Below are 24,907 nucleotides of genomic sequence, written 5' to 3'. Positions count from 1 at the left end.
AGTGGCGGTTCGGGAAGAGCGCCAAGCCAAGGGGCTGCCGTGCCGCGCTGCACCACTAGCCGAGGCAATACAGGACCCAGAGGGCACCGCCAAGGCTGCAACAATGCCAACGAGTGACCAGGCCCAGCAAGGCGGCGTTCACGGGCCCGTAGAGGCCCCAATAGGCGACCAGGCTCTTGGGGACCCGTCATCTCATGAGACGCCCCAGCTGTTGGCAGGCACAAGCTCCGTCGACTTTCCCACCCTCGTCGAGCACCCAGTGTATTTTGTCAGCATGGTACTGCGGGATGCAAGGGCACAATACCCCATGCCTTAGAAGCTCTTGCTCGTGCTTTTGGTGGCCTCGCGTAAACTGCGTCACTACTTCCAAGGTCACCCAATCAAGGTCGTCTCAGCCTACCCGCTGGAGAGGGTACTTAGGAGCCGCAACGCTACTGGAAGAGTCGCCGAATGAAACATCGACCTGCAAGCATTCCAGCTGGAGTTCAGCACAACTAGGGTTATCAAGGGGGCCGCGCTCGCCGACTTCGTGGCAGAATGGACTGACGCCCCGGGGTTTGAAGCAGGCAAGGACCGATCCCTCTCGCCAGGAAGTGAAGCACCAGATGGCTGGGTCATGTATTTCGATGGCGCGTTCGCACGCCAGGGCGCGAGGGATGGAGCAGTGCTCATCTCGCCCACTCAGGACAAGCTCTACTACGCCATGCAGCTCTGCTTCTAGCAAGGCGAGAAGGTCTCCAACAACATCACGGAGTACGAAGGCATCATTGCTGGCCTCAAGGCCGTGGTGGCCATGGGGGTGAAGCGCCTCACCATCAGGGGCGACTCGCAGCTCCTTGTCAACTTCTGCAACAAGGTATATGAGCCGAAGGACGAGCACATGGAGGCATACCTCGCGGAGGTACGCAAAACGGAAAAGCATTTCATGGGTCTAGGGTTGCAGCATGTGCCCTGTGGCACCAACAAGGAGGCCGACGACATCGCCAAAAGGGCATCCAAGCGACAACCCCAAGAGCCTGGCATCTTTGAGGAGCGGCTCTTCAAGCCATCCGTAGCACCTCCGCTTTCGGGGCCGGCGCCGCCTCGGGAGGAGCTCCCCCAACCACCTGCCTCGGGAGCCCCAGCCTGTGGCCCGACCTCGGGAGCGCGTCTACTCCCGGTGCTCGAGCCTCAGGAGGGGTGCTGGACCAAGGAGTTCAAGGAATACCTGACGCAAGGGATGCTGCTGGAGAAAGAGGAGGACGCGGAGCGCGTGGCCCGACAGGCTACGACATACTGCATCCAGGACGGTGAGTTATACAGGAAGTGGTCAAATGATGTTTCCTTGTGATACATCTCCAGGGAACAGGGGAACGAGTTGCTGGCTAACATGCACGGAGGAGACTGCGGGCACCACTCGTCGTCACAAACCCTCGTCAGCAAGGCATTCCGCAGCGGTTTCTACTGGCCTACGGCGCTCAACGACGCAACCGAGCTTGTGAAGTCCTGTGAGGCCTGCCAATTCCACGCCAAGCAGATCCATCAGCCAGCTCAGGGCCTCCATACCATCCTACTCTCGTGGCCATTCGCAGTCTGGGGGCTGGATATCTTAGGCCTGTTCCCTTGAGTGCCTGGGGGCTAACGCTACCTCTATATCGCCATCAACAAGTTCACCAAATGGGCGGAGGTAGAAGCTATCCGCACCATCCCGGCCAGATCTGCGGTCAAGTTCATCAAGGGTCTCATGAGCCAGTTCGGGGTCCCTAATCGCATCATCACCGACAATGGCTCGCAGTTCACTAGCAATCTCTTCAAGACATATTGTGCTAACCTTGGAACGCAGATCTGCTACGCTTCAGTGGCACACCCCAGGAGCAATGGTCAAGCCGAACGCGCCAACGCGGAGGTCCTCAGAGGCCTCAAGACCAGGACCTTCAAGAAGAAGCTTGAGGCCTGCGGCAAGGGCTGGCACGACGAGCTCCAGTCTGTGCTGTGGTCCATCCGCACCACCGCCACCAAGCCAACAGGCGAGACCCCGTTCTTCCTCGTCTACGGAGCAAAAGCGGTTCTCCCTCACGAGGTCAAGCATCGCTCCGCATGGGTCCTGGCATTTGATGAGACACAGCAGGATGCCATGCGGGGGATGGACCTTGTGCTGGGGGAGGAACGCCGCCATGAAGCCTCGCTCCGAGCGGCAAGGTACCAGCAGGCATTGCGACAGTACCACTGTCGCAGCGTCCACTCCAGGACGCTCGAGGTGGGTGCTCTCCAGGGAAGGGATGTACAAGCTCTCGCCCATGTGGGAGGGCCCGTTTAGGATCGCACGTGTCTCCAGGCCTGGCGCCGCGCGCCTGGAGACGCAGGACGGGATCCCCATCCAGAACGCCTGGAACATCCAGCACCTCCGGAAGTTCTACCCATGAAGCAAGGCCCAGCGCCTGTGAAGCAAGGCCCCGTGCCTGTGAAGGTCTCCGCACGTGACACTCTCACGTAATAATGAGTGGGGATGTACACGCTCCGGAGTCTTAGGAGTGCCACCCTCGGGCCTCGGGGGCTCCCTCCCACGTCCTAGTGGCAGCACTTAGCTCCGCGCTGGTGAGAAGACTAGACTAGGTGCCGGACGCGACTTTTCATTTGCTTTCCGCAGTTGGCTTGCCCCTTTTCTTAGTGGAAGTTCGCATTCTGGTTTTTCTTGTCACCTTGGTTCGATCGCCTTTTCCTCTGTTCTTCCCTCGGTTCTTTGTTTTGGCCCGTACTCTTCCTCACCTGCCTCGAGAGGGGGCTGGACGGGTGCACTCATGAGCGCTTCTCCTGTTCTTCGCGAGGCACCCTCGCTCGAGCTCCCTTAATCCGTGCCCCTCGGGTACCGCGATGCGGAGCTCTGGGTCATGGCCGGCCACGCCTACGACCTGGGCTTGGAAGAACAAGAGGTCCTTAACAATTTTTTGCAGTTCCTCGACACCTCCCAAGCCAACGACAAGGAGATCTCACCAGGTACTGGGAGAGGCGCGCCTCACGAGGCAGACACTACTTCAGACACATCAAGCTAAGTTATCTCTACACGCCTACATAAAACGCTGATACTGCAACACGACACAGGAACGATAAACATAACATAGCGACTTGGAAATCATGGTTCGTTGCACGCCCCTGCAGGGCCCCATACTTGTTTCTTTTTAAATGCAGGAATGAAAGAACAAAACAAAAGCGGCATGCACCCCCGTGGCGGTTCGTGAGGGTAGGTCCTCGGCGCCCCCTGGACTCAACCAGACCCCTTCTCACGCTTCACTAGGGCACGACCACGAGACGATTGCTACCGCCTTCGAAGCGGGCGCGGCGGCTGGTCATAGCCACCGCTGCTGGAGTTGTCGCCGGAGGTGGAGCCGCCGTAGCTGGACGAGGCGCGACTAGCGCCGAGGAAGAGGCCACCTTCATCCTCGTCACGATCATTGCCAAGGCTGAGCACCTCGTCGCCGTCGTTGTCTTCGGGGCAGCACTCGACGCAGTGACCATCTTCCCCGAATACCCGCAGGTAGAGGGTCGCGTCGCCGTCGTACTTGAAGTGGAGGGTACACCGCCTGCCCAGGCCGCGCGTGTGGGCAAACGTCTGCCAGATGTGGGCCAGGGCCGCTTTGCCTGCGACGGAGACTTCCACCGCGACCCATGAAGCCTTATTGCAGCAGCCGTCCACCTGCAGCCAGAGACCGCCTGGACCTGCGGCCGACAGTTCGCCGGCAAAGAACCGCGAGAGCTGAAGCCAGGTGCCAGCCGGGTTCTCCGACCACACGATGAACTCCGGCATCACCTCCGCCGAGTGGAAGCGTGGCCGAGGAGGCCACGCAACCATGGCGTGCCTCACTTCATCACCAGGACTACCATGAGCTGGGCGACTCCCACCGTGCGAGGAGGCGCCGCTGCAGCCGCGATGGGCCATGGTGGGGGTCGCGGCGTGCTTACACGGGCGACCACGTCCCTCTTAGGTGGCGGTGAGCCCGGCCCCTCTCGGCGGGCCTGCTCTTTTCTGCGGCTGAGAACCTCTTCACCGGCGCCATAGGTGTCGCTGCTAGTAGTGAAGCAAGGGAGAAGAAGCAGGAGAAGCGAAGGAAGAGATGGGTGATGGGGGCTCCGCCCCCCTTCCCATTTATAGCCAAGAGGAGGCCAACCGCCAGCCTCCATGATCTAAGGTAATAATGACATTTTTTTGCATGCAGCAGGGACTTGTCAAGTCAGGCAGTTGCCGAGGCAGCGTGGGGAAGCTGAGACACCCACGTCCCATCAATCGCCATGTGTCAACCGAGGCCGCGGGCTGTTGGGACCCGCGGTAGTCCGCACTGGCCCCTTGTCTTTGCCTCGAAGCCAAATCCGAGCGCGCCTTGGGCCCCGGGGCTATTGTCGGTGTCCTGGGAACGGGGGTCCCCAGACTTGCCTGCCTGCGGCCCATGGCGTGGCTCCACCAGCGGCCCCGTACGGCCCATCTTCAGCAGCGAACACTCAAGACCCTCGCGAGGCGGACGACGCAAGACCTCCTCGGGGCGGCCTCACCAGGCTGGCTTGCAAGGGGCAGAGAGATCAAGGCAGGGGGCACCTCGCGAGGTCCCTGTGACGCAAGCCATGACGACCAAGGCCTGGCTGGCACCAGGCGGGCGCCAGCGCGCGCAGTGTCCTCGTTTCCTCTTTGGTGCTAAAGGGACGAGCGCAGGCGAGGAGTCCCAAGGCATTAGGCAAAGGTTCCCATACCGGTGCAACAAGACCAAGACCAGCAGGACGGAGGTCACCGTGGAGCTCAGGACGGCGTCGCCACCAGAGCCTTTGGTAGGTGAAGACCACCTTTTGTCAGGATAGCTTGTACTAGTTGTATCCCTTCAAATTTGGCCGTTGTTGGATCCCTTCCCGCCTACGTTTGGGAAGGGGACCAGGGCCTCTATAAATAGGACTAGCCACCACCATAGCAAGGGGATTACACATTTAGACCATCCTCAAACACACCAGCTCATCGAGCTTAAGAACACCTCTCCTTAGGAGGCTGTTCTTCCTTTGTATTTGTTCATCCTCAGCCCAAGAGGCAATCCACCACACCACACTGGAGTAGGGTATTACACCGCAACGGTGGCCCGAACCAGTATAAACCCTGCGTCCTTTGTTCCGTGAGTCCGACGTGCTTAGCTCTGAGATCGTGGTGAGAGCGTGAGCTAGGGGGGGGGGGATCTTCGTGCGCACCCCAGAGTTCAAACCTCAAGGGTTTTGCCGGAACCCGAAATCCGACAACGCAATTAATCCCACGACCCCCACATCATGCCCCCTCAGCTCCGCCACCAGGGGGCTATAAGTAGGGGGAGGAGGGGGCAGTAGAACGCACACGCACCCTCCTCTCCCATTGTTGCCTTTCTTCTTCTTCTCTTTGCTGCCATCGCATCCCTTCCTCCTGCCGAGGCGCAGCAACAGACAGCCATCACTAGGCCCCCTCGCTCCACATCTTCCTTGCTCAGCTCATCGCCGCGGCGCGCCTTTGTCCCATATCTATGCTCATGGCGCGCGAACGTGCTGGCGACTGGGACATCTCCAACATTCACGAAGACCACCTCACTTTCCTCCACCGGACGCATCGGCTGCCTCGTGAGGCATGCGCGAAAGTGTGTGTTCCTGCAGATGTAGAGATCTCGCCGGCGCTGGAGGACGGCGAACGCGTTGTCTTCCGGTCACACTTTCTCTGCGGCTTCGGCCTGCCGACAAGCAGCTTTCTCCGCTCTTTTCTTTCCTTCTACAAAGTCCAGCCGCACCACCTCACGCCGAACACGGTGGTGGTGCTGGCCGCCTTCGTCACCCTTTGCAAAGGCTACCTCGTCATACTCCCCACCCTTGAGCTCTGGGGGGAGTTATTCTACCTCAAGCTGGGTACCGCCGCCAAGAACGAGGCGGCCCAGTGCGGGGCCTACGTCGCAGTGCGGTGCTTGGGGACCAGGGTCCGCTTCCTAGCCCTTTCATTGCTGCAATCTGCCAAGCTATGGCAGCTATCCTACTTCTATGTCAAGAACGTCCACCCGGCGGAGGACTACATCAACCCGCCGACTTATGCAGCCGGCTCAGGCCGGCTGAGCCTCGCACCGATTGGCAGTTTCGACCAAAGACCCTGTTGGCCGCCTCCTCCGCCGCTGTCGCCCGGCTTTAGGTGATGACAGAGTCGGAGGGCCTCAAGGCCTTGGATCTGCTGACCGCCTTCGTGGTGCGCCGAGTGCTTCCCCTTCAGTCCTGGCCCCACATCATCTGCCGTATGAGCGGGCACCGGAACCCATGCCGGGTGAGCACCGAAAGATGCCGGACATGGAGATTGTCTGACTGGTAAACTACTTCTCCAACTGAAAGCTCTCGGAGAAGGAGTGGCGGTTCGGCAAGCCGCCGTACAGCCGAGAGCACCCTCCTCCTGCAGTAAGTCTTTTGATTCTTTTTTCCTTCATTCGTCCGTGTTCCTCTTTTTGCCGCCTGACCAGTCGGCCATGGATTAGATCCTTTCGACCTAGTCGGCCGCCAACGCCCTAGAGCCAGGCCATCAATATCAGCCGGACTGAGCGGCGAGCGATGTGGATGACCCCGATTTGGGGACAGCCACCATGGAGGACGACGACGCCGTAGGCGGTAGTGGAGGTGGAGCAGGTGGCTCCTCAGCAGGTGGCCTTGAGGATTGGCCGGATGATGATGAGGAGTACAATAAACCGTGCCGTTCTCACGACACTGACAAGGCGGGCGCGAGCTCTTTAGCCGCGCTGAGCCGACGTCGGGTTATACGGCAGTCGGCCCAAGAAGCTCAAGTCATCGGTTGCCGTGACCAGGCGGCAGCCGCGAAGGCGGCCCAACTCCAGAAGGCCCCAAAGCAGCACCCGGTGGTGCCTGCGTAAGTATTTTGGCCTTTCCGTTGTTGCTTTGTATTTGCTTTTCTTCTTTTCTCAATTCTTCTTATTCGACATGAACAGGGCCCCTCTCTCTTGAGCGGGCCCCATCCGCCTCGGTGATTGGGGCGGTTGGCGGCTTTGCAGAACCCTGCTGCATGGACCCGCTCGCTGACCTCCAGGAGGCGACGGAGATGAACGCGCAAGAGGCGCACGAGGAGTGGGAGTAGGCGGAGAAGGAGAAGGCGGAGGCGGCCAAGGTGAAGGCGGCCAAGGTGAAGGCGGCCAAGGCGGCACAGGCAGAGGCTGATGCCGCAGCCAAGATCCATGCCGATGCGGTGGCCAGGGCACAGGCGGATGCAGCCGCCAAGGCACAGGCAGAGGAGGCGGCCTGCGGCCAGACTACGGAGCTTGTCATCCCGCTACATGCGGAGCCACCGGCGCCGGAGGGCCAGGCGCCGACTGGAGGGGTTGGAGGCGACCAGCCGACCCTAGAGAGGGAGGGCGGAGGCTCCATTATCTTGGGGGCGGAGGTGCCCCCGCATACGCCGACTGCCGACGCCCAGAGCAGTCGGCCTGACGCGCCGCTGGCGCCGCTAGTCGGCGGCGAGTTGGTGGTAGTTTCGACCCCCGCAGCTCGGACTCTGGTGCGCCGTCGTGCAGAGAAGGCGGCCTCAACACCACGGCCTCTAGAGATCGGGGCTGCCAGCTCATCCGCCCGTGATGCCGAGGCTACTAGCACCGCCCCTCCGGAATGGACGCGTGGGGGCGGGACGGGTATTCTGAACACGGCCGCGCAGGATGTCCAGGCCCGGTTCCAGGCCCAAGGCACCGCTCTTCAACAGTACACACAGACGTTCTTGGCGACCCAGACGACCGTTCGAGTATGTTCTTGCTTTTTATTCTTGTAATCTTCCATGGGGGCGCGCCAGCACACCCACTAGGTGTAGTCCCCGAGTTTCGGGCCGACTCCTGAGCAGGCGGCTCAGAACTTAAAGGTAATTTCCGAGTGCTGACTTTTTTTTCTCTTCTGTTGTCTTTGTTGCAGGATTACCACAACATCCGCACAGCCGCCTACTACTCCCAAGTCCAGGAGCTGGTCAAGCGGACCACTGACTTGGCCGAGAGTCAGAATAAGTATTCTTCATTCTTTCTCGCGAGGGCGCGTCAGTGCACCTGCGGGGTGTAGCCCCCGAGATTCGGGCCGACTGCTGAGCAGTCGGGCCGGATCTCCTGGCAACTACTTGTCTTCTTTGTTGATTGTTGACATCTTTCCTTTCTTATATTTGCAGGGTCAGCCGCCGAACTGCAGCAGCGCCTGGGCGAGGCCCAGACCGAGCTACGCACCAAGGAGGAGGAGCATAGCAAGGCGGCCCAGGAGTGCGACCGCCTGACCAAGGAACTGGCGGATCAGGCGGATCGGCACAAGGTGGAGCTTCAAAAGCCGAAGGAGGCGGAAGATGTTGGGGAACGCAGTAATTTCAAAAAAAATTCTACACACATGCAAGATCCATCTAGGTGATGCATAGCAACGAGAGGGGGAGAGTATGTCTACGTACCCTCATAGACCAAAAGCGGAAGCGTTATGACAACGCGGTTGATGAGTCGCACGTCTTCCCGATCCAACCGATCTCAGCACCGAACGTACGACACCTCCGTGTTCAGCACACGTTTAGCTCAATGACATCCCTCGTACTCTTGATCCAGTTGAGGCCGAGGGAGAGTTTCGTTAGCACAATGGCGTGGCGACGGTGATGATGAAGTTACCGACGCAGGGATTCGCCTAAGCACTACGATGATATGATCGAGGTGGAATATGGTGGAGGGGGGCACCACACACGACTAAGACAATTGTCAACTTGTGTGTTCTAGGGTGCCTCCCTGCCCCTGTATATAAAGGAGCAAGGGGAGGGGGCCGGCGGCCTCATAGGGTGTGGCCCAAGGGGGGAATCCTACTCCTACTAGGAGTAGGTTTCCCCTTTCCTAGTCCAACTAGGAGGGGAAGGAAAGAGGAGGGGAGAAGGAAAGAGGGGGCCGGCCCCCCAAGCCCTAACCCAATTCGGTTTGGGCCTAGGGGGGGGGCGCCCCATAGCTCCCTTGCTGCCCTCTATTTCCACTAAGGTCCATGAAGGCCCATTGACCCCCCGGGGGTTCCGGTAACTCCCCGGTACTCCGATATTTATCCAGTGACCCTCGGAACCTTTCCGGTGTCTGAATATAACCTTCCAATATATCAATCTTTATGTCTCGACCATTTCGAGACTCGTCGTCATGTCCATGATCTCATCCGGGACTCCGAACAACCTTTGGTACATCAAAACACATAAACTCATAATACCGATCGTCATCAAACGTTAAGCGTGCGGACCCTACGGGTTCAAGAACTATGTAGACATGACCGAGACTCATCTCCGGTCGATAACCAATAGCGGAACCTGGATGCTCATATTGGCTCCTACATATTGTACGAAGATCTTTATCGGTCAAACCGCATAACAACATACGTTGTTCCCTTTGTCATCGGTATGTTACTTGCACGAGATTCGATCGTCGGTATCATCATACCTAGTTCAATCTCATTACCGGCAAGTCTCTTTACTCATTCCGTAATGCAACATCCCGTAACTAACTCATTAGTCACATTGCTTGCAAGGCTTATAGTGATGTGCATTACCGAGAGGGCCCAGAGATACCTCTCCGACAATCGGAGTGACAAATCCTAATCTCCATCTATGCCAACTCAACAAACACCATCAGGGACACCTGTAGAGCATCTTTATAATCACCTAGTTACGTTGTGACGTTTGATAGCACACTAAGTGTTCCTCCGGTATTCGGGAGTTGCATAATCTCATAGTCATAGGAACATGTATAAGTTATGAAGAAAGCAATAGCAACAAACTAAAGGACCATAGTGCTAAGCTAATGGATGGGTCAAGTCAATCACATCATTCTCTAATGATGTGATTCCGTTCATCAAATGACAACTCATGTCTATGGCTAGGAAACTTAACCATCTTTGATTAATGAGCTAGTCAAGTAGAGGCATACTACTGACACTCTGTTTGTCTATGTATTCACACATGTACTAAGTTTCCGGTTAATACAATTCTAGCATGAGTAATAAACATTTATCATGATATAAGGAAATATAAATAACAACTTTATTATTGCCTCTAGGGCATATTTCCTTCAGTCTCCCACTTGCACTAGAGTCAATAATCTAGTTCACATCGTCATGTGATTTAACACCAATAGTTCACATCTTTATGTGATTAGTTCACATCTCCATGTGACTAATACCCAAAGGGTTTACTAGAGTCAATACATCGCTATGTGATTAGCACCCAAAGAGTGATCATGTTTTGCTTGTGAGAGAAGTTTAGTCTACGGGTCTGCAACATTCAAATCCGTATGTATTTTGCAAATTTCTATGTCTACAATAATCTGCACTGAGCTACTTTAGCTAATTGCTCCCACTTTCAATATGTATCTACATCAAGACGTAGAGTCATCTGGATCGGTGTAAAAAGCTTGCATTGACGTAACTCTTTACGATGAACTCTTTTATCACCTCCATAACCGAGAAATATTTCCTTAGTCCTCTAAGGATAATTTTGACCGCTGTCCAGTGATCTACTCCTAGATCACTATTGTACTCCCTTGCAAAATCATTCTAAGGTATACAATATGTCTGGTACACAGCGTAACATACTTTATAGAACCTATGACTGATGCATAGGGAATGACTTTTTCATTCTCTTTCCATTTTCTGCCGTGGTCGGGTTTTGAGTCTTTACTCAACTTCACACCTTGCAACACAGTCAAGAACTCCTTCTTTAACTGTTCCATTTAGAACTAGTTCAAAAACTTGTCAAGGTATGTACTCATTGAAAAAATTATCAAGCATCTTGATCTATCTCTATAGATCTTGATGCCCAATATGTAAGCAGCTTTACTAAGGTCTTTCATTGAAAAATTCTTATTCAAGTATCCTTTTATGCTATCCAGAAATTCAGTATCATTTGCGATCAACAATATGTCATCCATATATAATATCAGAAATGCTACAGAGCTCCCACTCACTTTCTTGTAAATACAGGCTTCTCCAAAATTCTGTACAAAACTATATGCTTTGGTCTACTCATCAGAGCGCATATTCCAACTCCGAGATGCTTGCACTAGTCCATAGATGGATCACTGGAGCTTGCACACTTTGTTAGCATCTTTAGGATTGATAAAACCTTCTGGTTTCATCATATACAACTCTTTTTTTAATAAATCCATTAAGGAATGTAGTTTTGATATCCATTTGCCAGATTTCATAAGATGCGGCAACTGCTAACATGATCCAGACAGACTTTTAAGCATCGATATGAGTGAGAAAATCTCATCGTAGTTAACACCTTGAACTTGTCTAAAACCTTTTGCGACAATTCGAGCTTTGTAGATAGTAACACTACTATCAGCATCCGTCTTCCTCTTGAAGATCCATTTATTCTCAATGGCTTGCTGATCATCTGGCAAGTCAGTCAAAGTCCATACTTTGTTCTTTATACATGGATCCCATCTCAGATTTCGTGGCCTCAAGCCATTTTGCGGAATCTGGGCTCATCATCGCTTCCTCATAGTTCATAGGTTTGTCATGGTCAAGTAACATGACCTCCAGAACAGGATTACCGTACCACTCTGGTGCGGACCTTACTCTGTTTGACCTACGAGGTTCGGTAGTAACTTGATCAGAAGTTTCATGATCATCATCATTAGCTTCCCCACTTACTGGTGTAGGAATCACTGGAACTGATTTATGTGATGTACTACTTTCCAATAAGGGAGCAGGTACAATTACCTCATCAAGTTCTACTTTCCTCCCACTCACTTCTTTCGAGAGAAACTCCTTCTCTAGAAAGGATCCATTCTTAGCAACGAATATCTTGCCTTCGGATCTGTGATAGAAGGTGTACCCAATAGTTTCCTTTGGGTATCCTATGAAGACACATTTCTTCGATTTGGGTTCGAGCTTATCAGGTTGAAGCATTTTCACATAAGCATCGCAACCCCAAACTTTAAGAAACAACAACTTGGGTTTCTTGCCAAACCACAGTTCATAATGTGTCGTCTCAACGGATTTTGATGGTGCCCTATTTAACGTGAATGCAGCCGTCTCTAAAGCATAACCCCAAAACGATAGCGGTAAATCAGTGAGAGACATCATAGATCGCACCGTATATAATAAAGTGCGGTTACGACGGTCGGACACACCATTACGTTGTGGTTTTCCAGGTGGCGTGAGTTGCGAAACTATTCCGCATTGTTTCAAATGAAGACCAAACTCATAACTCAAATATTCACTTCCACGATCAGATCATAGAAACTTAATTTTCTTGTTACGATGATTTTCCACTTCACTATGAAATTCTTTGAACTTTTCAAATGTTTCAGACTTATGTTTCATCAAGTAGATATACCCATATCTGCTAAAATCATCTATGAAGGTCAAAAAATAATGATACCCGCCGCGAGCCTTAACACTCATCGGACCGCATACATCGGTATGTATTATTTCCAATAAGTCAGTGGCTCACTCCATTGTTCCGGAGAACAGAGTCTTATTCATCTTGCCCATGAGGCATGGTTCGCAAGCATCAAGTGATTCATAATCAAGTGATTCCAAAAGACCGTTAGCATGGGGTTTCTTCATGCGCTTTACACTAATATGACCTAAACGGCAGTGCCACAAATAAGTTGCACTATCATTATTAACTTTGCATCTTTTGGCATAAATATTATGTGTATCACTGTGATCAAGATTCAGTAAACCATTTACATTGGATGTAAGACCATAGAAGGTTTTATTCATGTAAACAGAACAACAATTATTCTCTGACTTAAATGAATAACCGTATCACAATAAACATGATCCAATCATATTTATGCTCAATGCAAACACCAAATAACATTTATTTAGTTCCAATACTAATCCCGAAGGTAGAGGGAGTATGCGATGGTGATCTTATCAACCTTGGAATCACTTCCAACACGCATCGTCACCTCGCCCTCAACCAGTCTCTATTCATTTTGTAACTCCTGTTTCAAGTTACTAATCATAGCAATTGAACCAACATCAAATACCCAAGGGCTACTATGAACACTAGTAAAGTACACATCAATAACATGTATATCATATATACTTTTGTTCACTTTGCCATCCTTCTTATCCGCCAAGTATTTGGGGCAATTCCGCTTCTAGAGACCATTTCCTTTGCAGTAGAAGCACTTAGTTTCAGGCTTGGGTCTAGCTTTGGGCTTCTTCATGGGAGTGACAACTTGCTTGCCATTCTTCTTGAAGTTCCCTTTCTTTCCCTTGCCCGTTTACTTGAAACTAGTGGTCTTGTCAACCATCAACATTTGATGCTTTTCTTGATTTCTACCTTCGTTGATTTCAGCATCACGAAGAGCTCGGGAATCGTTTTCGTCATCCCTTGCATATTATAGTTCATCACGTCATTCCAGTAACTTGGCGATAGTGACTAGAGAACTCTGTCAATCACTGTCTTATCTGGAAGATTAACTCCCACTTGATTCAAGCGATTTTAGTACTCAGACATTCTGAGCACATGCTTACTGGTTGAGCTATTCTCCTCCATCTTGTAGGCAAAGTACTTGTCAGAGGTCTCATACCTCTCGATTCGGTCATGAGTCTGAAATACCAATTTCAGCTCTTGGAACATCTTATATGCTCCGTGGTGTTCAAAACATTTTTCAAGTCCCGGTTCTAAGCCGTAAAGCATGGCGCACTAAACTATCAAGTAGTCATCATACCTAGCTTGCTAAACGCTCATAACGTCTATATCCGTTCCTGCAATAGGCCCATCACCTAGCGGTGCATCAAGGACATAATTCTTCCGTGCAGCAATGAGGATAATCCTCAGATCACGGAGCTAGTCCGCATCATTGCTACTAATATCTTCCAACATAGTTTTTCTCTAGGAACATATCATAAATAAAACGGGGAAGGTATACGCGAGCAATTGATCTACAACATAGATATGCAAATACTATCATGACTAAGTTCATGATAAATTTAAGTTCAATTAATCATATTACTTAAGAACTCCCACTTATATAGACATCCCTCTAATCATCTAAGTGATCATGTGATCCATATCAACTAAACCATGTCTGATCATCATGTGAGATGGAGTAGTTTTCAATGGTGAACATCACTATGTTGATCATATCTACTATATGATTCACACTCGACCTTTCGGTCTCAGTGTTCTGAAGCCATATCTGCATATGCTAGGCTCGTCAAGTTTAACCCGAGTATTCCGCGTGTGCAAAACTGGCTTGCACCCGTTGTATGTGAATGTAGAGCTTATCACACCTGATCATCACATGGTGTCTCAGCACGACGAACTGTAGCAACGGTGCATACTCAGGGAGAACACTTATACCTTGAAATTTAGTGAGAGATCATCTTATAATGCTACCACCGAACTAAGCAAAATAAGATGCATAAAGGATAAACATCACATGCAATCAATTTAAGTGATGTGATATGGCCATCATCATCTTGTGCCTTTGATCTCCATCTTTGAAGCACCATCATGATCACCATTGTTACCGTCTTGACACCTTGATCTCCATCGAAGCATCGTTGTTGTCTCGCCAACTATTGCTTCTATGACTATCGCTACCGCTTAGTGATAAAGTAAAGCAATTACATGGCGATTGCATTTCATACAATAAAGAGACAACCATCACTACAAAAAAAAGACACATCTGTGACATTTTGGGCCGAACGATTTTTTTTCTGTCATACATATGACACTTCTATGACGATAATTGTGACAAAACCCGATATCATCATAGATGTGGTGGGCTCCTACTTCTATGACAAAAAATCATGACAGAAAATGGGCTTTTCGTCCTGGGCGGGCCGGAGACGCAGCTGCATGACATTCTTTGGGCCGTGCATGACAGAAAAACCATGGTAGAAGCGAGGGCGAGGAAAATTTCGGGGAGTTCCCGATTACGGTGGGAGGTCGGGGGCCGAGCGATGCGCGTTTCTCTCGTACACGTACGCACGTGTGTGCGAGGCGTTGGCTCTAACTGAACCCGAGCGAGGCGTTGGGCTCTAACTGAACCTGAGCGATTGCACTGCAGGCTACACGTTACTGAACCCGAGCGATCGATCGATGGCTGTTAACTAAACCTGATCGAGCGATTCCTTCGCTACTGCTGCTAACTGAAGCCGATCGATGCTGCCTCTGGATGAACAGTGAGCGTTGCGGGGGGGGGGGGGGGTTGGATGAACAGTTCCCGGTGGGGGTGGATGAACAGGACCCCGTGGTGTTGCCTCTGCATGAATAGGACCCCGATCGATCGAGCTGGTTGGGGCTAGATGAACAGGACCTCGTGGAGGGCTGGATGAACAGGACCACCCCATGGAGGGCAGGATGAACAGTAGACAGTGGAGGGCAGGATGAACAGTAGCCCGTGGAGGGGTGGTTGAACAGGAGCCCGTGGAGAGGGCTGGTTGAACAGTAGCTGGTGGAGTAGCGCGCGGTGGAGGCTGGATGAACAGTCGCAGGTGGAGGCTGGAGGAGGTCGACGTTGGATGAACAGTAGCTGGTGGAGGCTGGAGGGGGTCGACAGTGGAGATGAACAGTATCCCGTGGAGTCCCGTTTTGCGGTACGCCACACCCCTCCCGATGAACAGGACCCCCGTTTCGACCGCAATGCTCCAACACAAGTCTGTTTCATCCGTTTTGCGGTACGCCACAACCCTCCCGATGAACAAGACCCCCGTTTCGACCATAGGAGGTCCGTTTCCTCCGTTTTGCGGTACGCCAGACCCCTCCCGATCAACAGGACCCCGTTCCGAACGTAGGAGGTCCGTTTCCTCCGTTGTGCGGTATGCCAGGCCTCGTTTCCATCGCCTGTTCCGTCCAAGCCCTCCCGATGAACACGACCACGCATTCCGTTCTGACCCAGCCGGTTGGCTCCCACGCGTTCCGTTGCCTCCCCATGAACACGACGCATTCCGTTGCCTCCCCATGAACACGACGACGACACTATTTCTCCGTTCCAACCTAGCCATGTCAACGAGCCCTCGCCGTACATATGCGCGAGTAGGCGTTCGAGACCCCGCCCGTATGTACACATACGTGGCCGTATTTTCTTTCTTGCACCCTGGCCGCCTCTACTACGACACGTGCGCGCCTCTACATCCACCAGTATATATGTACGTACACGTTCACGACCAGAATGACAATGCTACATACGCTTCGACCAGGTGGGTCCCGACTGTCAGGCACTTCCTTGCGTGCGAAGATGCAGCTGGTGGGTCCCAGCAGTTAGGGGGGCGAAATACGGTGGCCCGTCTAGTGGGTCCCCGCTGTCAGGTGGAGGAATAATTATTTTGCACGTAATAAGGAGGCACTTCCTTGCTGCGGCCGTGGACCCAGCTGTCAGCCTCTCCACGTACAGTCCACGTCCGATGGAAGCCGTTCCTTGACCATGTTGACCACGCCGCGCCGAGAGCACCAGGGCGGTGGACGACGGCGAGGCCTAGGAAGGGGACGACGCAGAGACGGGGAAGACGCGGCAGTGGATGCCCACGCGTAGAGGAGTACGAGGGTTCACTGGTTCGCTACGGTGTGAGGCTGCCGTCGCCGCAGAATAACAGGGGGTGTGGGTGAGTAGAGGGATGGCCTGGCCAGTGGTGGGAGTAGTAGCGGGCGGTGAGGCCTCCGCCGCATCACGGCCGGCCACGGGAGGCAGGAGCATGAGGCATGACCGGCGCTGGTTTGGGCGGCTGGAGCAAGAAGACCAGAGGTTGAAGAAGCACTACGGCCGTTGGATGGACATCGTACGATCACTGGAGCTAGAATCGTGCATATTGACTAAGTTGACAAAGCCCTCCGTCCCCGTCAACTTAGTAGGCCCACAAGTTAGCCTCCCACCAAGGTGGGTCCCAGCTAGCAGGGGGTATTCATTTTTTTGTGCGTAATAAGGAGGCATTTCCGGTGGGTCCGAGCTGACAGCAGGGGAAACATTTTTTTCATGAAATACGGTGGCCCGTCGGGTGGGTCCCAGCAGTCAGGGGCAAACATTTTTTTCGCGATATACTGGTGGGCGTCCGGTGGGTCCCTGCTGTCAGGTGGATGAATAATTATTTTCCACGTAATAAGGAGGCACTTCCTTGCGGCTGCCGTGGACCCAGCTGTCAGCCTCTCCACGTACAGTATTCTTGGAATTCGGTCGTTGACCATATTGACGACGCCGCGCCGACAGCACCACGGCGGTGGACGACGACGAGGCCTAGGAAGGGGACGACGCGGAGCCGGGGAAGACGCGGCAGTGGATGCCCACGCGGAGAAGAGTATGAGGGTTCACTGGTTCGGCTGCGCTGCCGTTGCTGTAGAATAACAGGGGGTGTGGGTGAGTGGAGTGGAGGGATGGCCTGGCCAGCGGTGGGAGTAGTATGAGGGCGGTGAGGCCTCCGCGGCAGCACAGCCGGCCACGGGAGGCAAGAGCAGGCGACACGACCGGCGCTGCTTTGGGCGGCTAGAGCAAGAAGACCAGAGGTTGAAGAAGCACTACGGCCGTTGGATGGACATCGTACGGTCAGTCGAGCTAGAATCGTGCATATTGACTAAGTTGACAAAGCCCTTCGTCCCCGTCAACTTAGTAGGCCCACTATACTGGGTCCCAGCTAGCAGGGGGAGTATTCATTTTTTTGTGCGTAATAAGGAGGCACTTCCTTGCGTGCGAAGATATAGCTGGTGGGTCCGAGCTGTCAGTGGCGGTAACGTTTTTTTCGCGAAATACAGAGGCCATTTCGGTGGGTCCCAGATGTCAGGTGGAGGAAACCATTATTTTGCGCGTAATAAGGAGGCATTTCCTTGCGTGCGGCCGTGGACCCAGCTGTCAGCCTTTCCACGTACAGTCCACTTTAGATGCATGTCGGTCGTTGACCATGCTGACCACGCCACGCCGAGAGCACCAGGGTGGTGGAAGATGGCGAGGCCTAGGAAGGGAACGACACGGAGGCAGGGAAGACTCGGCCGATGTTTTTGTTTCCCACGCGGAGGGGAGTACGACTGTACGCGGGTTTACTGGTTCGTCTGCCGTCGCCGGAGAATAATAGCAGGTGTGGGTGAGTAGAGGGATGGCTAGGCCAGCGATGGGAGTACGGTGGGGTGGTGAGGCCTGCGCGGCAGCACAGCCGGCCGCGGGGAGGAGGGAGCAGGCAGTCCCGCCGACGCTTGTTTGAGCGGCTGGAGCAGGAAGAGCAGAGATTGAAGAAGCACGACGGATGTTGGATCATTGTTGAGGAAATCGTTAACTGGTAACTGCTCGGTTGGCTGGCGAGTAGGGGATTAATAGGCTAATTGGCAAGTTAATCGGCCATTTAATCAATTAATCGGATGATTTATCAGTTTATCGGCTACTCGATGACCCTATGAGTAGGGATTAATCGGCAAGTTAACTTTTTAATCGGATGAATTCGTGAATAGGGCGTTGGATGGACATCCAACAGTATACAGGCCATCTGTGGAAAGCCTCAAATCTGTGGAAAACAGCATACATCCCATCTGCCATTATTTCAAATAATTTACAGCCCATTTGCTAATTCTTACGGGTTTTTTGGAGCCCATATTCTTTATGTTAGCATTACAGCCCATATTGTGGCCACGGTTAAAAAATTATACGAAATTTTGCATATGTCGATGCGGTCTGAACTGTTTTTAATCCCGAAATTTCGAGTCACATTCAGACTGATTTTAAAAATAAATGTATATTAATATAAAATCCAATAAATTGTCCACGCATAAATATCAATGCAATTTAAAATCTCGAAATGAAAAAAAAGATATTTGAAAATAATTGCCGGTTTGATGTGTTTTAAAAATGTACAACCCATTTCTCATTACTGATAGGCCATTTTCTCGGCCAGCCGAATGAAGCTCTCCTTGTCTTGAAAGATTTGCAGCCCAACATGCCTGATAAAGCGACTTACTTGACAAAGCACAAAAGAACTGGGCTAGCCATTTTCAGAAAGAAAGAAAAAACTACTGGGCTGGTCTTTGGTAAACATAAAAGAAAAGGCTGTCTAGACAGGCCAGAGTGTCCCGCACAGCCCAGTTGACACCCTGCTTCCGTCTCAAAAACAAATTAGATAAATGCCACTCCAATTATGGCGATTCATAAAATTGCCACTCCAATTTCCAAACTTTGAAAAATGCCACTGCAATTTTTGCAAACTTTGAGAAACGCCACTGCAGTTTGCAAACTTTGAAAAACGCCACTCCAGACTTCGAAAAATGCCACTAGAAATGGCATTTTTCAAAGTTTGGAAATTGCAGTGACATTTCCCGGATATGCCAGATTTGGAGTGGCATTTATCAAATTAACCCAAAACAAAAATAACTGGGCAAGCTGCTGGGTCCCTGGTGTCAGTCGCTCATTGTGCAATTCTCTCGTTTATTGACTACGTTGACAATGGCATGGGACCCAGATGTCAGAAATCCACTAGGAGGAGCCATTTTTTTATTGGCTTGAAATAAGGAGGCACTTGCTTGCGTACTGTCATGACCTGGGCGGGTCCCTGCTATCATCCTCTCCACATACAATCATCTCCTGATTGTGTACGCGTCAACTTGCTAGGCCCACAAGTCAGCCTCTAAACTATAGAGGACAAATACAACCCATTTAAAAAAATAACAGCCCATTCCATACGTTCAAACGGAAAGTTCACACATCCAGACCAAAGTAACAGGTCTGATCCACATATAGAGTACTGAACTTCCACGTTGACAACCATCATAGCCAAGTTAACTATCTACTCCCACTAACACTCTAGTAGCGTATAAGTACTAACTTACTCTTAGCTAACTAGATGATGCCGGCCGCCATCTACTGTCCATGCTAAACGCTGGCACTGGCATCCTTCGCCTCGCCTCGGACTTGCCAGAGGTGCGATAGGGCATGTTGCTCATGCGCGTTGGCCCTTTCCATGCCGGCGTGGTCCACCGAAGCTTCGGCTTCCAAGCGGGAAACCCACTTGACGAGCTGGTAGTAAAAATCAGCGTCGCGAACGCATGCGTGCCCGACAGCCTCCAGGGCTATTTGCCGGGCGACGGCCTCCACGTAGTCGGCCCAGTTGCGGGCGCTCTGCTCGCGACTCAGAGCGTCGGTGCGCTGCTGCTCCATGTCCCGCTGGCGGCGCAAATCGGTGATACGCCGCTCCTCTGCCAGGCGGTCGTGCTCCAACAACTCATGCTCCCCCGCCATGCGGTCGCGCTCCAACAACTCCTCGATCTCTGCATTGCCATCTAAAGACAGATAGAATGCCTCCTCCCTCCCTCCGCCTTCCGGTGAAAACCCAAACACTAGTTCCGGCGGTGACCGCCTCCGGCATCGCCTACAGCGGACGGGTGGGGGCATGGCGGACGTGGTGAGCGATGTCAGGCCGGTGGGGGCTTATGAGGATATGGCGAGTTGGGTCACGGTGGCACCTAAGAAGGCCGAGAAACAGTACTTATAGGCGGAAGGTAGCGCGACGGTCATCGGAATTCAATGCATAATGGCTTAGCGCGCCAGCTTGCCGTGGAAAACTAGAGAAACTGAAATTATGACTATGCCGTCCCGTCCCGTCTGGGTCACACGCCGGCATGGCGGTCAAACGAGTGCACTCGAATCATCTCCCTCCTTGTCAATAATGATTCCACGGATTTAAAGCGTATCTTTTTTCGCATCAGTTAGCTGCCTTAATTACGGCCGGCTGCATGCAGGCACTCAGAATCGCTCGCAGGTAGTACGCGAAGCAGCATGCAACGAGTCGCAGCCGAGGGCACGCATGCAACCACTTAAATCGCTGGAATTAATTAGGCTTAAACTTCTGCATGCCGTTAATTATTTCCATGCCTTGGTCTTGCTGCTTTTCTCACGGGACTAATAAATCCCGGACGGAGGGAGTACCATGGTTTGTGAGAGGTTTGAATTAAGCCCTGCAAACCAGAAAGGAGGTTCTTCCTACGTTTTTATTTAGCTTTGGTCAAAGTCAAGCTTTACAAACTTTGACCAAGTTTATATACAAAAATATTAAGATATACAATAACAAATCAACAACAAAAATATTAAGATATACAATAACAGATCATATACAAATATGTAGCTCCAAAAGCAGAGATCTAGAAAAAACATCTGTTCTTCCTACTAACATGGATGCTTCTCTTGGCCAACATTCAGTACAGACTGAAAGACAAATTTGTTTGTGAAGTCTACAATTCCTCTTGCAAACGTAAGTGGTTTCACCAATAGCTGGAACCATGAGAATGAACCACACATGATGGAGGAACATCCACACCAATATGATTTGGTCTTCTCTCGATCACACCGCGAGACTATTTTCGGAATACAAACTTTAACTTAGGCAAAATGATGCCCATTGTATAATCAGACCAAAGCAATGAAGCACCTAGTGTTGGCCAATAAATAGTACAGTACTACTTTTCCGCAGTCCATGAAGTGACTATCCAATCTTTCTGTGTCTATTTTCAAATGGCACTGCATGCAGTGACTATACTATTCTCTTGTGCAGTTCAACCAAAATTGCGGACACTTTGTTTGTTTGCCAAATAGCAACGGGCAGACATCTCTGTCTGCACAAATATCAAGCAGCTAGTAAACATATACCACACCTTGTATTTTCGGTTTAAACATGTCTCTTCCGCTTAGCATCTGTCATGTTCTGCACTGGACAATCTGATACAGTTATGTTTTGCCCTGGACAATTTCATACTGAATTGATTTGCTGGTTCAGAGCAGAAATATAGCGTCTATTCTTCATCAGACCAAGGATATCCATGTTCGCAGTGATGGAAGAGGTGAAATCAATACAACAGAAATTGAGCATCCAATCATTGAATCCTGTCCTGCACCTCCAATGTAGGTCCACCCTGCCAATAAATTCACATGCAAACCACTAGTATTACTGTCTAATGACAGTACAAAAAGAGTAGTAAGATAGTAGCAAACCATGTACCTTCGTAATGAACAGCTCATAGTGCCACCAATTGGATATAAAGGTTTGGAAAAAACATGCTCCTAATGTTGAACCAGTTGGACTTTTTGTGCAGTTCCACTAAAATCCAGCATCCCTGTTTGCATAGATATTGAAAGTGTGATTACTCTAAAAGTGGCACTAGTTGAAGCATAGACTCACAAATATAAGCATTCCAATTTCATAATGGGAAAAGGTAGCAAGACTGTTTCTAACCACCTATTTGAAGGAATAAATAAAGCAACAACGGCTGATGTCAGGAAGGCATACATAGTTTTTTCTAAAAAACTGAGCCATTCCTGACCTTTCCTCTTCTTTTAAGCAAATTTTGTGCAGTTCTACTAAAATAAAATGCCATCACCGCCTTGACAATTCAGTGACACTATACAAAAGGAAATGACTTAACATTACATCATGATGTCAGGTATGTAGTCGACAGGCATTAGAGACAACCATATAGACCTCCTCCGATAACATAATGAACATTAATTTTAACAAAGGTGTGACTAGCTTTACCGGGATAATTTGAGTGAACTCTACACCCTTTGTTCCTTAATATAAGACGTTTTCGTGGCTCAATTTAAAGTACCCAAACATCTAGTATTTAGAAAAATAGGTAGTAGTTTTCTTGAGCACATATCTGGGAAAGCTTGCCACACTTTATTTATGTCCATATGCTAATGCAACACCATTCGAATACTAAACATATACACTAATCCAGTGGCTAGTGCAATAGTAGAGTAGTTAGTTTATTACAGGGTACAGTACAATGGTTTTACTGAACAGATTTCAATAAACTCTAGCACTGGAAGGTTTCTATAAGAATTAACAATACAAAATGTAAAGGTAACAAGTTTGAGCATTGGTATACTAGCTCTGCATGAGCATTAAACCAAATACAAAAGTATGAAGGTAACTAGCATTATTAACTAATGACATTATAAAAAAATTGCAAACCATGTACCTCCAAGGTAAATATCATTTCGAACTCGGGGGGACCTTAAAAATTGCTATCCCAATCTTGATAATCGATCAAACATAAAAACTTGATCGAACGAATCAAGAGAACAGCCAAAGGAGGAGGTGCCCACTCTTGACCTTTCCTCTTGTCTTCATAATTGTCTATGCAGTTTAACCAAAATAAAATGACATCAGCGCCTTGGCATTTTGGTGACACTGTAAAAAAATTTAACTTATCTCATGAAAGTGAGGTATGTAATCTATAAGCATTAACAGTGCAAAAATCTGAAGGTAGTAACAAGTTTCATCGTTGGTATACTGGCTGTGCAACAACATTAGAATGCCTTAGCTGAAAAATCTTTAATACATCCACAATCAACAGCTAACCCTGAAATAATCCAGTGACATTAAATGGCATTGCTTAAATTTATCGGTGGCATTAGACTAAGAGCGGCATTAGTTAAATGTGGCATCACTTTAGTAGTAGCATTGCTTGACTTGACTGCTGGCGTTATACTAACAGCAAAAAAAGTGGCAATAAGAGCATGGGAGGCCCATTCGGACAGTGGGCGCACCAGTACAATGTACCTCCACGGACGCAGAGTGGTGAGGGAGGTATGGTTGCCCAGATCAACAAATATCCAGGCAGCATATGTGGATTACGTCCCATTTTTGCTCTCTTTAGCCACCTTTTTCCTATGCGAGGACAACAAACCGATCGACCTGGTCATTCTCTATTGCGTTGTCATGCCTTTCTACCCTTCTTCAACCAAGGGACACGATACTCGTTCCTTAGCTACTGATTTCCCCTTTTCAACCTAGATGCGGGTTCGATGCTTACTCTCTTGGACAGTACAGTCTCCCTTCCTTTCCTTATTCAACCCAGACATGGATTAGTCTGCATGAAGTAGGGTTTCCTTTAATAGTGCAAATTATGGTTTTCGTCTACGTGGCCAACAGAGCAGAGGATAGCAAATTGGGAAGATGGTGGAGTGAAAAAAGATCCACATGCAACGACGTGGTAGATGGGGCAATAGAACAAGGTTATGGTTCGAAAAGAGGTAGCATACCTGAGGGTCGGCGGGACGTGGCTTCGCTCATGGTCGTCGTCCTCCGCACACACTATGGCTGCGAGCTTGGGGACAGAGGCCATCCCGCGCGGGCGCTAGGTCTGAGAGGACGGCCTTGTTGTTAGTGCGTGACCTCACTCGCCGACGACGAGTGCGTCAACGCTGCACGTCCTTTTCTTCCCCGGCGGATCTGTGACCACCGGTGAGGAGGGAGAGAGGGGCTGTCTTTTTTAGATCTGGAGAGAGGGTGGTAGTTTGAGAAGCAAGTGGGCAGCCCTTAGCAAGAAAGCGCTCAAGCTCCAGCCTATATATCTTTTTTATACTACTAGTACTGGAGGTGGAGTAGTGGTAGAGTACTTTATATTTTCTCTGTGTACAGTACCAGTTAGTCGTGCTTCAAAACTGATCGGCACGCCATTAAAAAAATAAAGGTCGATAACTAATGTTACACCTCAGGCCAACGCGGCCAGATCACATTTTGCACGAGAAATTACACACCATGTTTCGTTGACATGTGGTCCCGTTCCAACATATCAGTGAGACGATGGCGAGTAGTAGGAGTATTTCCGAACGGACGTGTAAGCCGGGGCGCCTCTTCGTGAACCGTGGCAAACTCGTAACGGTCCACTGACTCTTCGCCTTTCCCTCTCGATTTGGAACTGCTGTCGCACGCTCTTCCTCTCCCTCCTACATTTTCCTTCAACCCTTCACCCTTTCTTCTGCCATTGTTCGATCGTCTTCTCCATGGAGGGAATAGGCCGGAAACGACCCCGTTATTCTTGCCCTGATCTGAAAGATGACGTGGTGGAGGAACTCATTGATCGGTGCAACGTCATCACCTCGGCTAGCATGGCAGGTTCGTTCAAGCCCATTCTCGACTCAACTAATAACATCATTACAAAGAACCCAAGAGTCAAGGAGCGGTTTGATCTCCCCTATCT

The 24,907-nt window shown here is 50.7% G+C and overlaps 1 protein-coding gene across 1 annotated transcript; it reads left to right on the top strand.

The window, feature by feature from the left end:
- Positions 1 to 880: 880 nt before the first annotated feature.
- On the top strand, positions 881 to 1,330 carry LOC147965265 (uncharacterized). Its single transcript, XM_087530379.1, has one exon. The coding sequence runs from the start codon at positions 881 to 883 to the stop codon at positions 1,328 to 1,330; it is 450 nt and encodes a 149-aa protein (XP_087386505.1).
- Positions 1,331 to 24,907: the final 23,577 nt, after the last annotated feature.

Source organism: Triticum urartu, chromosome 6A (assembly GCF_056163025.1).
Source record: "Triticum urartu cultivar PI428250 chromosome 6A, HENAU_Tu73, whole genome shotgun sequence".
In the NCBI taxonomy this organism is placed as follows: Eukaryota; Viridiplantae; Streptophyta; class Magnoliopsida; order Poales; family Poaceae; genus Triticum; species Triticum urartu.
The sequence above is the reverse complement of the archived record's forward strand: the minus strand, read 5'-3'. Positions and strand labels throughout refer to the sequence as shown.